The following is a 17,909-nucleotide window of genomic DNA, read 5'->3' on the forward strand; positions in this document are numbered from 1 at the left end:
TTATTCACTATAAGAATATTTCAATTTTTGTCGACATATATGTAAGAGTGGCTTTAAAGTTTTTGTAATTCTAACATCTGGATCATCTTGGGGTTGGCATATGTTGGTTTTCTCCTCCCTAGAGAGTGAGTCACATTTTCCTGACTCTTCATATATTGGGTAATACTGCATAGTATTCTGGACATTGTGAATGTAATTTGGTGGAATCTCTGGATTTTGTTACTTTGTTCCAAAAAATGTTGATGTTTTTATTTTAGCAGGTAGTTAACTTGGTTAGGCTCAAACTGTCATGCCTGCAATGAACACTGGCTCAGATTACAGTGTAATTCTTTTACCCTTAGGCACAAGCTTCTTTCTGTTTGTCTCATGCATGTGTAGTATAGGATTCAGTCAGAGACTTAGGTTGAATTTAAACAGAATTTGGGGTGCCCATTCTCTGCCTTCCTCTATTCTGGCACACTTGATTGCCTGACAATTTTTCCCTGGTTCCTCTGGTCAGAAAGGAAGTTGACTTTCTTTTGGAGTTTGCAGCCACCCTCAGGGAAAAGCCACAGAAAAGGGGAATTTCATTTTATTGGTTGTTTATGCCAAGTTCTGACTCACCTCCAAAATATGCCTGCCATTGATCATTCTCAAGAACCCTCAAGTAGCGATTTTTGTATTTTACCCATAGTCTATATCTGTTATCCATAGTCTATATCTTCTATGAGAGGACCAGTTTGTTGCATACTTATTCTTTTACACCAGAAGCAGAGCTCCTGTGTAACAATTTGGATGTAAAAAATATATATGTAAATATAAATATATGTAAATATAAATAATATGTAAATATAAATAAAAATGTAAAAAATATGTAACGATTTTATTATTATATATTTTTGCTGTATCCTCCTGGCTAAATCCGGGTTCTAAGCCTGTTACTGCTAAGTCTGTGAAATTAATGGATTGGAAATATTTTCTACGGAAATCTTTTCCTTTTCTTAGTGGTTGACTAGGTGTAGGTCCAGTAGAAACAACCTGTAAATGACATTTAAAAGCAGATGTGTTAACTTTTGGGACAGCTGCCACAATTTTAAAACCTTTTTTCTGATTGTTAATTATTTTCAATTTTGGGGGAAAAATTACTACAGATGAAGATAAAATATACCCTAAGCTGTCAATTCTCAGAGTTATTGGTCTCAAGACCCCTTTATACTCTTAAAAATCTCAAAGAATTCAGTAATACATTTGTATGAAAAATAAGCATATTTTTCTGAACAAAAGGTTTAATTAGCATTGCATTGCTTAAATATTTTGTGAGTTTAACTGCTATTAAGCTAATATCTAGCCTAATAAAAGACACCTGGATTTTCACATCTGCTTCTGCAGTGAATCTGTTGCAATATCATAAGTCTCGCAGACTCTGGTAAATTCCATCATACACTTATGAGAAAATGAGAGTGGAAAAGAGGCATACAATTTAGTAATATGCTAATATATTTTATCTTACAAGACTCTGTAAAGATGTCAGGAACCCTCACAATTCCCAGGAACATGCTTGAGGAACTTTTGCACTAAGGCAAAAAGCTTTAGCTCCAATATGATCAGTGTGAAGACACTTGTTCCACTACTGGTTGAACATCTCAAATCCAAAATCCAAAACACTCTAATGAGCATTTTCCTTGAGCATTATATTGGTACTCAGAAAGTTTCAGATTTTGTAGCATTTTGGACTTCAGATTTTCAGATTTGGCATACTCAATCTATAATATGTTATTTATATGTTAGTCATCTTTCTGAAATGAATGTTTAACGTTTCCCATTTTTTTGGCAGAGACTCATAAACAGGAATGTGTGTATCTGTGATTTTCAGTTCACATATAGTGTTGTATAAAAACACTAAAATCTAATTAAACGTAATCTATTGGCGATATATATGTGACATTACACTTGGAGTAAACAGATAAATAGAACACTGAAACTCATTAGAAGATTATGGAACATTAAGATCTTTGAGCAGTTTGTCTTTGATGCATTAGGAAGGAAGCAGAACTAGATCCCACATGGGTTTGTTTACTCATCAGAAATTGGAGCCCACAATTCTGGTTTTGAATGACTTGATATATTTCTGTAAATGAGCCAGTTTCTGAACATGGACCATAACACAAACACTATACATATGCCTTCCCATATTAATGTAGTATTTAGATTAACTTGTAACCTTAGTTCTTTAAATCGAGAAAACATATCTCAGTATGTACCCTGGAATAGAGCACGTTATCCTCCTAGCCAGGCATATCCCTGTGTTCTCTGAATATTTGCTTTTCTTTTTCTGTATTTTCTTTCTCTGCCCAGGTGGAATTCAATTTACATATTTTGTGGCAAAATTCAAGTTAAGAAAGTTGAACACCTCACTCTTTGTAGGAAAAGATTGCTTCCTAAAGATTTTACCTATCTTTTTCCTCAGTGATGTCAGAACACCTTAGGCTTCTTGATTATACTATTGCATTGCTAAAGAAAACTCAGATTGTTTCTTTGTTCCTTTTTCTTTCATAATAAACAACCTCATTGACTTTTTTTCCAATTATTTTTATGGTAAAATACATATAAGATTTATGATTTCATTTCATTTTTAAATGTGTAGCCCAGTGGTATTAAACACCTTCAGAATGTCATGCAACCATCATCACCATCCATCTCCAGAAGTCTTTTAAACTGAAACTGTAACCATTAAACACTAACTCCTCGCTTCCCTCTACTCCCAGCCCCTGGCAACTACCACTCTACTTTTTGTCTCTGTGACTTTGACTGTACTCTAAGTAACTCATATAAGTGAAATCATGCAGTGTATACCTTTTTATGGCTGGGTGTTTCACTTAGTTAATGTCCTCAAGCTGCATCGATGGTGTGGCATGTTGCAGAAATTTCCTTCCTGATTAAAGCTGAATAATATTTCATTGTATGTATATACCATATTTTGCTTATCCATTCATTTATTGATAGACACTGGATTGCTTCTGCGTCTTAGAACCTTGTGGACTTTTGGTTTCTGTTTTTACAGTGGGGTGGCAGGGCAAAATGGCTTTTATCTCCAGTAGACCTAAATTCATAGAAAGTAGAGACCATTTCTCATTCATCTAGAAGCATGCAGTAGGGCCTTTATTAATGTTTGGTTTGTTCAGGAAAATTGTTTAGGAACATTCTATGAAAGGCATATTTCATAGACCTTTCAAGCTAAATATAATAATGATTGGAAATAAGTTTTTCTGCTGTTTTCTCAGCTTGAATGTCTTTAACAGATGATCATACCATCTGTTTAGAATCAGTATGTCAGGGATGAGTAAGAAAGCATCTTGGGTGAGAAATGATTGCGGTAAGTACTTTTAACACATTGCCAAAAATCATTTTCCATGCCCGTTGCTTCAACAAGGCCATACCGTGATGCATCTCACTGAGTTCCCAGGCTTCCTCATTGTGAGTCAAATCAAGATACTAAGCTTTTCCTTTTAAAGTTTTCTATCAGCTTATCCTGGATCCTGGTAACCTCTTTATTTAATGGATGAGTTTTGTAGTTACAATTTTAGTTGTTTACTTTATACCTTAGGAAGGAGATAAAAATTTACTAGCTATAACCAAATTGCTGTTTGCTTAAGATTTATGTCATAGAAAATGATGAAAAGTGTATTAGTAACACTGTTTCATAAAGACTAGGAGAGAAGAGCATACACATTCATAGTGCAGTAATTGTGTGTGTGTGCACACATATACAGGCACAGACATACTCATTTTGGGGACAGAATTTCGGATTTGTATCTGGAGGTAAATTCAGGCAAGGCTTTTGGAGAAAAAAAGAGGCTGAGTAAAGTTTAAGCAATGGTTTGGTGTAGTATTTATATGGAAACGCAAGTTAACAAACAACAAGTTTAATTGTATCTCTGGCTGGTAGAATGGGTCAGGAATTTCGTTTTATTAAATGTATATTCAGTAAAATTGATTTTTAATGTGACTTAAAAAATAAACTTTCTTTTTCAAGGTAGTTTTAGATTCATAGAAAAATTAGGCAGAAAGGGCCAGGCGCGATGGCTCACGCTTGTAATCCCAGCACTTTGGGAGGCCGAGTTGGGCGGATCATGAGGTCAGGAGATCAAGACCATCTTGGCTAACATGGTGAAACCCTGTCTCTACTAAAAATACAAAAAAATTAGCCGGGCGTGGTGGCGGGCGCCTGTAGTCCCAGTTACTCGGGAGGCTGAGGCAGGAGAATGGCGTGAACCCGGGAGGCAGAGCTTGCAAGTGAGCTGAGATTGCGCCACTGCACTCCAGCCTGGGCGACAGAGCGAGACTCCATCTCAAAAAAAAAAAAAAAAAAAAAAAAATTAGGCAGAAAGTACAGAGTTCCCATATAACCCACCCCATCCCCAATTTCTTCTGTTAAAACATCTTGTACTCGTGTGGTACAATTGTTATATTGATTAATATTAATACATTATTATTAACTAAAGTACATAGTTTACATTAGGGTTTACTCTTTATGTTATACATTTCTGTGAGTTTTGACAAATGTATTATGTATCCATCATTACAGCATCAAACAGAATAGTTGCATTGCCCTAAAAATATCCTATCCTCCACGTGTTCATCCTTTTCTCCCTCCCCTGGCAACTGATCTTTTTACTGTCTATAATTTTACCTTTTCCACGATTTCATATAGTAGGAATCATACAGTATGTAGCTTTTTCAGACTGGCTTCTTTCATTTAGCAATATGCATTTACCATTTCTCTTTTGATGGGTTGATAGCTCATTTTGTTTCATCACTGAATAGTACTCCATTGTATATATACCACAGTTTATCTGTTGACCTATTGAAGTATATTTTGGTTGCTTCCAAGTTTTGGCAATTATGAGTAAAGTTGTTGTAGACATTTGTGTGTAGGTTTTTGTGTAAACGTAAGTTTTCAGTGTCCAGGTTAATACATAAGAGTATGATTGCTAGATTGTATAGTAAGCCTATTTTAGCTTTGTGAGAAACTGCCAGACTATCTGCCAAAGTGGCTGCACCATTTTGCATCCTCACCTTCAATGAATGACAGTTCGTGTTGTTCCATATCTTTGCCAGCATTTGGTGGTGTGAGAGTTTTGGATTTTATTCTAATGGGTATGTAGTCGTATCACATTGTTGTTTTAACTTGCAATGCCCTAATGACTTACGATGTTAAACATCTTTTCATATGCTTGCCATCTATATATCTTCTTTGATGAGATAGCTGTTCAGTTCTTTGTTGCATTTTTAAATTGGGTTGTTCATTTTCTTTTTTTTTTTTTGGAGATAGAGTCTCGCTCTTTCACTCAGGCTGGAGTGCAGTAGCGCGATCCTGGTTCACTGAAACCTCTACCTCCCAGGTTCAAGCGATTTTCCTCCCTCAGCCTCCCAAGTAGCTGGGATTACAAGTGTACACCACCATGCCCGGCTAGATGTTTTTTGTATTTTTGGTAAAGACGGGGTTTTGCCATGTTGGCCAGGCTGGTCTCGAACTCCTGACCTCAGGTAATCTGCCCGCCTTGGCCTCCCAACGTGCTGGTATTACAGGCGTGAGCCACCGTGCCCAGCCAGGGTTGTTTGTTTTCTTAATGTTGAATTTTAAGAGCTCTTTGAGGCCAGGCCCAAGTGGTAGATCACACTTGGGTAGCATAGTGAGACCCTGTCTGTATTTTTTTTTTTTTTACGAGAGTTCTTTGTATATTTTGGATACCAGTTCTTTATCAGACATGTTTTTTTGCATAGTTTTTCTCCCAGTCTGTGGCTTGTCTTTACTCTTAACACAGTATCTTTTGCAGATTTTAAAGATTTCCAAGATACCAATTTCTTTTTTCATGGATCTTGCTTTTGGTGTTATGTCTAAAAAGTTATCTCCAAACCCAGAGTCTTCTGTATTTTCTCCTGTGTTATCTTCTAGAAGTATCATTTTTAATTTCATATTTAGATCTGTGATCTGGTTTGAGTTAATTTTTTGTGAAGGGTATAAGACCTGTATCTAGATTGATTACTCCCTCTTGCACTCACTCTGTTTCTTCCTTCTTTCCTTTCTTTTTTTGCATGTGGCGGTCCAGTGGTTTCATCATTTGGTGAAAAGACTGTCCTTTCTGCGTTGAGTTGTTTTTGTTTCTTTGTCAAATATTCTTTGACTATATTTGTTTGGGTATATTTCTAGGCTCTCTGTTCCATTTGATTGATCTATTTGTCTGTTCTTTTACCCATACCACCCTGTCTTGATTACTGTAGCTTATGGTAATTCTAGACATTGGCTACTGTCAGTCTTCCAACTTTGTTGTTCTCCTTCAATAATCTGTTGTGTATTCTGGGTCTTTTGCCTTTATATAAACTTCAGAATCAGTTTTGATATTAACAAAATAATCTGATGGATAATTGGGTAATTCGATTCCACTTGTTCATTGCTGTTACACAGGAAGACATCTAACTTTTTATATGTATTAATTCTATATTCTGCAATCTTGCTATAATTGCTTTTTCCAGGAGGGTGTTTTTTTGTTTTGTTTTTCAATTCTTTTGGATTTTCTATATGGAGACAATAATATTATCTGCAGCCAAAGACAGTTTTATTTCTTCTTTCCCAACATGTGTAGCTTTTCTTTCTTTTTCTTGTCTTATTTCATTAGCTAGGACTTCAAGTATAACTATGGTGAATAGGAGCAAAAGGGGATATCCTTGTCATGTTCTCAAACTTAGGGGATAAGCATCTAGTTTCTTACTATTAAGTATGATGTCAGCTGTAGGTTAGTTGGTAGATGTTCTTTACCAGTTAAGGAGGTTCCCCTCTTTTCCTAGTTAGCTGACAGTTTTTATCATGAATCATCGTTGGATTTTGTCACATGCTTTTTCTGCATCTATCAATATGTATGATCATATCATTTTTTCTTCCTTAGCCTGTTGATGTGATGAATTACATTAATTGCTCTTTGAATGTTGAACCAACCTTGCCTACCCGGGATAAATTACATGTTGCCATGTTGTGTAATTATTCTTATACATTGTTGGATTTGATTTGCTAATATTTTATAGTGTCTTTTTCTGGTTTTTGTGTTAGGGTGATGCTGGCTTCATAGAATGAGTTAGCAAGTGTTCATCAACTTCTAATTTCTGGAAGAGATTCTGAAGAACTGGTATTGTTTCTTTTTTTTTTTATACTTTAAGTTCTAGGGTACATGTGCACAATGTGCAGGTTTGTTACATATGAGTACATGTGCCATGTTGGTGTGCTGCACCCATTAACTCGTCATTTACATTAGGTATATCTCCTAATGCTATCCCTCCTCCATCCCCCCACCCCACGACAGGCCCCGGTGTGTGGTGTTCCCCACCCTATGTCCAAGTGTTCTCATTGTTCAATTCCCGCCTATGAGTGAGAACATGAGGTGTTTGGTTTTCTGTCCTTACGATAGTTTGCTCAGAATGATGGTTTCCAGCTTCATCCATGTCACTGCAAAGGACATGAACTCATCCTTTTTTATGGCTGCATAATATTCCGTGGTGTATATGTGCCACATTTTCTTAATCCAGTCTATCATTGATGGACATTTGGGTTGGTTCCAAGTCTTTCCTATTGTGAATAGTGCCGCAATAAACATACGTGTGCATGTATCTTTATAGCAGCATGGTTATAATCCTTTGGGTATATACCCATTAATGGGATGGCTGGGTCAAATGGTATTTCTAGTTCTAGATCCTTGAGGAATTGCCACCTGTCTTCCACAATGGTTGAACTATTTTACAGTCCCACCAACAGTGTAAAAGGTTTCCTATTTCTCCACATCCTCTCCAGCACCTGTTGTTTCCTGACTTTTTAATGATCGCCATTCTAACTAGTGTGAGATGGTATCTCATTGTGGTTTTCATTTGCATTTCTCTGATGGCCAGTGATGATGAGTATTTTTTCATGTGTCTGTTGGCTGCATAAATGTCTTCTTTTGAGAAGTGTCTGTTCATATCCTTCGCCCACTTTTTGATGGGGTTGTTTGATTTTTTCTTGTAAATTTGTTTGAGCTCTTTGTAGATTCTGGATATTAGCCCTTTGTCAGATGAGTAGGTTGCAAAAATTTTCTCCCATTCTGTAGGTTGCCTGTTCACTCTGATGGTCGTTTCTTTTGCTGTGTATAAGCTCTTTAGTTTAATTAGATCCCATTTCTCAATTTTGGCTTTTGTTGCTGTTGCTTTTGGTGTTTTAGACATGAAGTTCTTGCCCATGCCTATGTCCTGAATGGTATTGCCTAAGTTTTCTTCTAGGGGTTTTTATGGTTTTAGGTCTGACATTTAAGTCTTTAATCCATCTTGAATTAATTTTTGTATAAGGTGTAAGGAAGGGATCCAGTTTCAGCTTTTGACATATGGCTAGCCAGTTTTCCCAGCACCATTTATTAAATAGGGAATCCTTTCCCCATTTCTTGTTTTTGTCAGGTTTGTCAAAGATCAGATGGTTGTAGATGTGTGGTATTATTTCTGAGGGCTCTGTTCTGTTCCATTGGCCTATATCTCTGTTTTGGTACCAGTACCATGCTGTTTTGGTTACTGTAGCCTTGTAGTATAGTTTGAAGTCAGGTATTGTGATGCCTCCAGTTTTGTTCTTTTGGCTTAGGAGTGTCTTGGCAATGTAGGCTCTTTTTTGGTTCCATATGAACTTTAAAGTAGTTTTTTCCAATTCTATGAAGAAAGTCATTGGTAGCTTGATGGGGATGGCATTGAATCTATAAATTACCTTGGGCAGTATGGCCATTTTCACAATATTGATTCTTCCTACCCATGAGCATGGAATGTTCTTCCATTTGTTTGTGTCCTCTTTTATTTTGTTGAGCAGTGGTTTGTAATTCTCCCTAAAGAGATCCTTCACATCCCTTGTAAGTTGGATTCCTAGGTATTTTATTCTCTTTGAAGCAGTTGTGAACGGCAGTTCACTCATGATTTGGCTCTCTGTTTGTCTGTTATTGGTGTATAGGAATGCTTGTGATTTTTGCACATTGATTTTGTATTCTGAGACTTTGCTGAAGTTGCTTATCAGCTTAAGGAGATTTTGGGCTGAGACGATGGGGTTTTCTAAATATACAATCATGTCATCTGCAAACAGGGACAATTTGACTTCCTCTTTTCCTAATTGAATACCCTTTGTTTCTTTCTCCTGCCTGATTGCCCTGGCCAGAACTTCTAACACTATGTTGAATAGGAGTGGTGAGAGAGGGCATCCCTGTCTTGTGCCAGTTTTCAAAGGGAATGGTTCCAGTTTTTGTCCATTCAGTATGATATTGGCTGTGGGTTTGTTATAAATAGCTCTTATTATTTTGAGATATGGCCCATCAATACCTAATTTATTGAGAGTTTTTAGCATGAAGCGCTGTTGAATTTTGTCAAAGGCCTTGTCTGCATCTATTGAGATAATCATGTGGTTTTTCTCTTTGGTTCTTTTTATATGCTGGATTACGTTTATTGATTTGCGTGTGTTGAACCAGCCTTGCATCCTAGGGATGAAGCCCACTTGATCATGGTGGATAAGCTCTTTGATGTGCTGCTGGATTCAGTTTGCCAGTGTTTTATTGAGGATTTTTACATCAATGTTCATCAGGCATATTGGTCTAAAATTCTCTTTTTTTGTTGTGTCTCTGCCAGGCTTTGGTATCAGGATGATGCTGGCCTGATAAAATGAGTTAGGGAGGATTCCCTCTTTTTCTATTGTTTGGAATAGTTTCAGAAGGAATGGTACCAGCTCCTCTTTGTACCTCTGGTAGAATTCGGGTGTGAATCCTTCTGGGCCTGGACTTTTTTTGGTTGGTAGGCTCTTAATTATTGCCTCAATTTCAGAGCCTGTTATTGCTCTATTCAGCGATTCAGCTTCTTCCTGGTTTTATCTTGGGATGGTGTATGTGTCCAGGAATGTATCTATTTCTTCTAGATTTTCTAGTTTATTTGCGTAGAGGTATTTGCAGTATTCTCTGATGGTAGTTTGTATCTCTGTGGGATTGGTGGTGATATCCCCTTTATCATTTTTTATTGCGTCTATTTGATTCTTCCCTCTTTTCTTCTTTATTAGTCTTGCTAGCGGTCTATCAATTTTGTTGATTTTTTCAAAAAAACAGCTCCTGGATTCATTGAGTTTTTTGAAGGTTTTTTTGTGTCTCTATTTCCTTCAGTTCTGCTCTGATCTTAGTTATTTCTTGCCTTCTGCTAGCTTTTGAATGTGTTTGCTTTTGCTTCTCCAGTTCTTTTAATTGTGATGTTAGGGTGTCAATTTTAGATCTTTCCTGCTTTCTCTTGTGGGCATTTAGTGCTATAAATTCCCCTCTAAACACTGCTTTAAATGTGTCCCAGAGATTCTGGTATGTTGTGTCTTTGTTCTCATTGGTTTCAAAGAACATCTTTATTTCTGCCTTCATTTCGTTATGTACCCAGTAGTCATTCAGGAGCAGGTTGTTCAGTTTCCATGTAGTTGAGCGGTTTCGAGTGAGTTTCTTAATCCTGAGTTCTAGTTTGATTGCACTGTGGTCTGAGAGACAGTTAGTTATAATTTCTGTTCTTTTACATTTGCCGAGGAGTGCTTTACTTCCAACTATGTGGTCAATTTTTGAGTAAGTGTGATGTGGTGCTGAGAAGACTGTATATTCTGTTGATTTGGGGTGGAGAGTTCTGTAGATGTCTATTGGGTCAGCTTGGTGCAAAGCTGAGTTCAATTCCTGGGTATCCTTGTTAACTTTCTGTCTCACGGATCTGTCTAATGTTGACAGTGGGCTGTTAAAGTCTCCCATTATTATTGTGTGGGACTCAGGTCTCTTTGTAGGTCTCTAAGGACTTGCTTTATGAATCTGGGTGCTCCTGTATTGGGTGCATATATATTTAGGATAGTTAGCTCTTCTAATTGAATTGATCCCTTTACCATTATGTAATGGCCTTCTTTGTCTCTTCTGATCTTTGTTGGTTTAAAGTCTGTTTTATCAGAGACTAGGATTGCAACCCCTGCTTTTTTGTGTTTTCCATTTGCTTGGTAGATGTTCCTCCCTCCCTTTCTTTTGAGCCTATGTGTGTCTCTGCACGTGAGATGGGTTTCCTGAATACAGCACACTTATGGGTCTTGACTCTATCCTATTTGCCAGTCTGGGTCTTTTAATTGGAGCATTTAGCCCATTTATATTTAAGGTTAATATTGTTATGTGTGAATTTGATCCTGTCATTATGATGTTAGCTGGTTATTTTGCTCATTAGTTAGTGCAGTTTCTTCCTAGCCTCGATGATCTTTACAATTTGGCATGTTTTTGCAGTGTCTGGTACCGGTTGTTCTTTCCATGTTTAGTGCTTCCTTCAGGAGCTCTTGTAGGGCAGGCCTGGTGGTGACAACATCTCTCAGCATTTGCTTCTCTGTAAAGGATTTTACTTCTCGTTCACTTATGTAGCTTAGTTTGGCAGGATATGAAATTCTGGGTTGAAAATTCTTTTCTTTCAGAATGTTGAATATTGCCCCCACTCTTTTGTGGCTTGTAGAGTTTCTGCCGAGAGATCCGCTGTTAGTCTGATGGGCTTCCCTTTGTGGGTAACCCGACCTTTCTCTCTGGCTGCCCTTAACATTTTTTCCTTCATTTCAACTTTGGTGAATCTGACAATTATGTGTCTTGGAGTTGCTCTTCTCAAGGAGTATCTTTGTGGTGTTCTCTGTATTTCCTGAATTCGAATGCTAGCCTGCCTTGCTAGGTTAGGGAAGTTCTCCTGGATAATATCCTGCAGAGTGTTTTGCAACTTGGTTCCATTCTCCCTATCACTTTCAGGTACACCAATCAGATGTAGATTTGGTCTTTTCACATAGTCCCATATTTGTTGGAGGCTTTGTTCATTTCTTTTTACTCTTTTTTCTCTAAACTTCTCTTCTCGCTTCATTTCATTCATTTGATCTTCAATCACTGATACCCTTTCTTCCAGTTGATCGAATCGGCTGCTGAAGCTTGTGCATGCATCACGTAGTTCTCGTGTCATGGTTTACAGTTCCATCAGGTCATTTAAGGTCTTCTCTACGCTGTTTATTCTAGTTAGCCATTCGTCCAATCTTTTTTCAAAGTTTTTAGCTTCTTTGCGATGGGTTCGAACATCCACCTTTAGCTTGGAGAAGTTTGCTATTACCGATCTTCTGAATCCTTCTTCTCTCTACTCGTCAAAGTCTTTCTCCATCTAGCTTTGTTCAGTTGCTGGCAAGGAGCTGCATTCCTTTGGAGGAGAAGAGGTGCTCTGATTTTTAGAATTTTCAGCTTTTATGCTCTGGTTTCTCCCCATCTTTGTGGTTTTATCTACCTTTGGTCTTCGATGATGGTGACGTACAGATGGGGTTTTGGTGTGGATATCCTTTCTGTTTGTTAGTTTTCCTTCTAACAGTCAGGACCCTCAGCTGCAGGTCTGTTGGAGTTTGCTGGAGGTCCACTCCAGGCCCTGTTTGCCTGGGTATCACCAGTGGAGGCTGCAGAACTGCAAATATTGCAGAACAGCAAATGTTGCTGCCTGATCGTTCCTCTGGAAGCTTCGTGTCAGAGGGGCATCCGGCCATATGAGGTGTCAGTCAGCCCCTGCTGGGAGGTGCCTCCCAGTTAGGCTACTTGGGGGTCAGGGACCCACTTGAGGAGGCAGTCTGTCCGTTCCCAGATCTCAAACTCCATGCTGGGAGAACCACTACTCTCTTCAAAGCTGTCAGACAGAGATGTTTAAGTCTGCAGAATTTTCTGCTGCCTTTTGTTCAGCTATGCCCTGCCCCCAGAGGTGGAGTCTACAGAGGCAGGCAGGCAGGCCTCCTCGAGCTGCGGTGGGCTCCACCCAGTTCGAGCTTCTGGGCCGCTTTGTTTACCTGCTCAAGCCTCAGCAATGGCAGGCGCCCCTCCCCCAGCTTCGCTGCCACCTTGCAGTTTGATCTCAGACTGCTGTGCTAGCAGTGAGCAAGGCTCCGTGGGCGTGGGACCCCCTGAGCCAGGAGCGGGATATAATCTCCTGGTGTGCCGTTTGCTAAGACCTTTGGAAAAGCACACTACTAGGGTGGGAGTGACCTGATTTTCCAGGTGCGATTTTCCAGGTGCCGTCTGTCATGGCTTACCTTGGCTAGGAAAGGGAGTTCCCCGACCCCTTGTGCTTCTCTGGTGAGGCGATGCCTCGCCCTGCTTTGGCTCACGGTCCATGGGCTGCACCCACTCTCCTGCACCCACTGTCCTACAAGCCCCAGTGAGATGAACCCGGCACCTCAGTTGGAAATGCAGAAATCATCCATCTTCTGCGTCCCTCACGCTGGGAGCTGTAGACTGCAGCTGTTCCTATTCGGCCATCTTGGAACCTCCCTGCCTCTTTTTTCCGGTATTGTTTCTTACTTAAACATTTAGTAGAATTCCCTGTGAAACCAACTAGACCTTTTTTTTTTTTCCCCCGTTTCGGAAGGTTAGTAATTGTTCATTTAATTTCTCTCTGTGTCTGTTTTTTGTTTGTTTGTTTTTGAGACAGGGTCTTGCTCTGTTGCCCAGACTGAGTATAGTGGCAGGATCATGGCTCACTCTAGCCTTGAACTCCTGATCTCAAGTGATCCTTTCACCTCAGCCTCCTGAGTAGCTGGGACTATAGGTGCATGCCACCGCATCCAGCCAATTTTGTTATTTTTTATTTTTATGGATGGGGTTTCACTGTATTGCCCAGGCTGGTCTCCAACTTCTGGGCTCAAGCAGTCCTCCCACCTGGGCTTCCTAAAGTGCTGAGATTACAGCCATGTGCCAATGTCCAGCCTAATTTCTTTATTATCTCTTTCTCCTACTGTGAGTTTTGGTAGATTGTCTTTCAAAGAATTGGTTTATATTATCTAAGTTACCAAACTTCTGGGCATAGGGTTGTTTATAGTGTTTTTTTATTCTTCTGATGTTTGTGAGATCAATTGTGATAACCTCTCTTTCTTCATATTAGTAAATTTTGCCTTTTCTCTTTTTTCCTTGAAGAGTCTGGCTAGAATTTTTTTTTTTTTTTTTTGAGATGGAGTTTCACTCTCGTTGCCCAGACTGGAGTGTAATGGTGTGACCTCGACTAACTGCAGCCTCCACCTCCCAGGTTCAAGCAATTCTCCTGCCTCAGCCTCTCAAGTAGCTGGGATTACAGGTGCCTGCCACCATGCCCAGCTAATTTCATATTTTTAGTAGAGATGAGGTTTTGCCATGTTGACCAGGCTGGTCTCAAACTCCTGACCTCAGGTGATCCACCTGCCTCAGTCTCCCAAAGTGCTGGAATTACAGACCTGGCCCTGGCTAGAGTTTTATCAATTTTATTTACCTTTTCAAAGAACCAGTTGTTGGTTTCATTGATTTTTCTGTATTGGATTTATTCTATTTGGATTTAACTGGCTTCTTGAATATGCAGATTTCTTTCTTCTGCCTAATTTGGTAAGTTTTTAAATTTAAAATTTTTAGACAGAGTCTTGCTCTGTCGCCCAGGCTGGAGTGTAGTGGCATGATCTTGGCTCACTGCAACCTCCACCTCCCAGGTTCAAGCGATTTTTCCACCTCAGCCTCCCGAATAGCTGGGATTACAGGTGCCCACTACCGTGCCTGGCTAATTTTTGTATTTTTAGTAGAGACGGGGTTTCACTGTGTTGGCCAGGCTGGTCTCAATCTCCTGACCCCAAGTGATCTGCCCACCTCAGCCTCCCAAAATGCTGGGATTACAGGTGTGAGCCACTGTGTCTGTCCCTAATTTGGCAAGTTTTTAGCCATTATTTCTTTTTTTTTTTTTTTTTTTTTTTTTTGTGACAGGGTCTTGCTGTGATACTTAGGCTGAAGTACAATGGCATCATCATAGCTTACCGCAGCCTCAAACTCCTAGGCTTGAATGATCCTCCTGCCTCAGCCACTGAGTTGTTGGGATTACAGGCATGAGCCATCTTGCCTGGCTCCATTATTTTTTCAAATACTTTTTCAGTCCTTCTCTGTTTCTCTTTTCTTTCTAGTATTCTGATGACACAAAAGTTAGCTCTTTTGGTATAGTTACACAGGTCCCTGATGTTTTGTTCATTTTTCTTCAAGGCTATTTTCTCTCTTGCTAAAATTGGTAGTTTCAGTATTCTGTTCACAGACTTTTCCTTGCTTCCTCTGTGCTGCCATTGAGCCCATTCACTGAGTTTTTGTTATTTTTTGTTCTGAAATTTCCATTTGGTTCTTTATATCTTCTGTTTCCTTGCTGAGACTTTCTAGTTTTTTTTTTTTCCTACTTTTTCATTTGTTTCAAGCATGTTCTTAATTGCTATTGAAGCATTTTTATGTTGGCTACTTTTAGGTCTTTATCTGAAAATTGTAACACGTCTGTCATGTCAGTATTGGCATCTGTTGTTTGTCCTTTTTCATTTTGTTTGGCATTTTCCTGGTTCTTGGTGTGGTGAGTGGTTTTTGATTGAAAGTTGGACATTTTGGGCATTATGTTTTAAGTCTCTGGATCTTATTTAAGCCCTCTGTTTTAGCTGGCTTCCTCTGAGACCTCTCTGGTAGGGGAAAGAAGAGGTGCCATTTCATTACTGCCAGATGAGTATAGAAGTCCAGATTCCCTATGCAGCTTCCATTGGCTAAGTGGCAAGGGAGAAAGCTCCCCTTGCCTTAATACTGGCTAGGAGTGGCTCCCCACTCGGCCTCCACTGATAAATTCTTAGCTGGGAGGAGGAGGAATGCCTTGTTACTTCTCCCCACATATCTTCCACTGGTATCACAGAAAGGAGGGTGGCCTCATTAGCCACCCTAATGAAATTAGGGTGAAAGTGACTCTCAACTAGGCCTTCTCTAATACCACCACATTGGGGATGGGAGAGGGTTATCTCATTACAGACAGGTGGGTGGTAAAAGTCCAGGATCCCCATGTAGTGTCAGTAGTTACCACATGGGACTCGTTTGCTTACTGCCTAGCAGGGATGAAAACCTCAGGCCTCTGCTTGGCCTTCTTTGAAACAGGCAGGGGGGTTAGAGCACCTTGGTTTGGTTTGGCAAATGTGGAAATCTACTTTTTGTTTCTATGGATTTGCCTATTCTGGACATTTCATATAAATGGAGCCGTATAGTGTTTGGCCTTTTAAAACTGGATTCTTTAACTTAGCATAATGTTTTTAAGGTTCATCCATGTTGTAGCATTTGTCATTACTTAATTTCTTTTTATTACAAAATAATATTTGATTGTATGGATAGGCCACATTTTATTTATCCTTTCATCAGTTGGTGGACATTTGGGTTTTTTATGTTGTTCGACTATTATGAGTAATGCTGCTATGAACATTTGTGTTCAGGTTTTTATGTGGACATGTGTTCAGTTCTCTTGGTATATACCTAGAAGTGGAATTTCTGGGTCTTCTGGTACCTCTGTATTTAATTTTTTGAGAACTTATTTGTTATCAAGTTTTAAAAATCTTATTGTATTGTATTGTGGTATCAGGGAAGGTACCTGAGATATTTTGTGTAGTGTCTGTTGGGTCCCCAGACTTAAGATTTACTTTTACTCTTATTCTTTGCTTATTTCTATATGATTTTCATTAAAAGGATGGTGCTGATAATTAAGTTACTCAAGAGTTCCATAAGTTTGATGAGTATTAAAATGTTTTAAGCCATTATTTATTTTTAAACATTGTGAGTGTATAATTATTCATAGTCATGACATTTATATTCATAAATATACCTGTGGTTTCATTTATTTAGAAAAAAAAAAGTGAATGCCTGCAGTTAAAAATTTTGGTGCTTCAAAATGAACTGGAACGGCAGAAGAAAGCTTTGGGACAGGAGGTGGCATTACTGCATAAGCAACAAATTGCATTACAAGACAAAGGTGAGTGGAAATACCATACAAACAGCCTAACCTCCACATCAGTGGTTCTCCTTTCTTCTTCTTCACAAGCTCAAATAGTCATTTTTTGTGTAAATACAGTCACACATCACTTAATGACAGGGATATATTCTGGAAATGCATCCTTTGGTGATTTCCTTGCTGAGCTGCCATCATAGAGTATGCTTACACAAGCCCAGATGGTATAAACTACTACACACCTAGGCTATATGGTATAGCCTCTGGCTCTTAGGCTATAAATTTGTACAGCATGTTACCATACTGAATACTGTAGGCAACTATAACACAATGGTGAGTATTTATGTATCTAAATATATCTAAGCATAGAATAAAAATACTATACTATAATCTGTGGGGCCGCCATCTTGTATGTGGTTTGTTGTTGATTAAAACATCATTATGCAGTGCATGATTGTATGGTGATAGAATTTTCTCAAATTTTTAAAATATTTTTGCAAGTATTTTGAAGTTAGTCCATACAGACAAGTGTACAGATCTGTATTCAAATGGTCCTAGACTTACAATGGTTCGATTCAATGATGATTTAACTTATGATTTTTCAATTTGACAATATGCAAAAGTTATGTGCATTTGGTAGAAACCATACTATGAATTTTGAATTTTGATCTTTTTCCAGGCTAGCAATATGTGGTATGATAGTTTCTTGCTATGCTAGGCAGTGACAGTGAGCTGCAGCTCTCAGTCAGCAACATGATCATGAGGGTGAACAACCGGTACTCTATAATGTACTCTGTTGCTAGTGTTTTTTGGATATTGTGTTTTATGTTTTCACATCCCATCAAGTCTACAAAGTGCTCATCTGTGTACGGTATTCAATGCCGTGTTGTAAAATAAGGTTTGTGTTGATGGTTTTGCCCAACTGTAAGCTAATGTAAGTGTTCTCACACCTTAAAAGTAGGCTTGGCTAAGGTTTCACGATCAGTGGGTTAGGTGTATTAAATACATTTTCAACTTACGATATTTTCAGCTTACAATGGGTTTATCAGGATGTAACCCCATGGTAAGTTATGGAGAAGTTGTGTCCATAGAGCTTGAATTTT

At 38.8% G+C, this 17,909-nt stretch overlaps 1 protein-coding gene across 2 annotated transcripts in view; it reads left to right on the forward strand.

Moving 5' to 3' along the window:
- The window catches only part of UVRAG (UV radiation resistance associated), a 327,393-nt gene that overhangs the window by 151,375 nt on the left and 158,109 nt on the right, over positions 1 to 17,909 (forward strand). For both annotated transcript variants that reach the window (XM_002822260.4, XM_054524839.2), the window contains exon 8: positions 16,704 to 16,830. In XM_002822260.4, coding sequence (XP_002822306.1) covers positions 16,704 to 16,830 — 127 coding nt within the window. The remainder of the gene's footprint in view (positions 1 to 16,703; positions 16,831 to 17,909) is intronic.

The sequence above is a fragment of the Pongo abelii genome, chromosome 9 (genome assembly GCF_028885655.2).
Source record: "Pongo abelii isolate AG06213 chromosome 9, NHGRI_mPonAbe1-v2.0_pri, whole genome shotgun sequence".
Lineage (NCBI taxonomy): Eukaryota > Metazoa > Chordata > Mammalia > Primates > Hominidae > Pongo > Pongo abelii.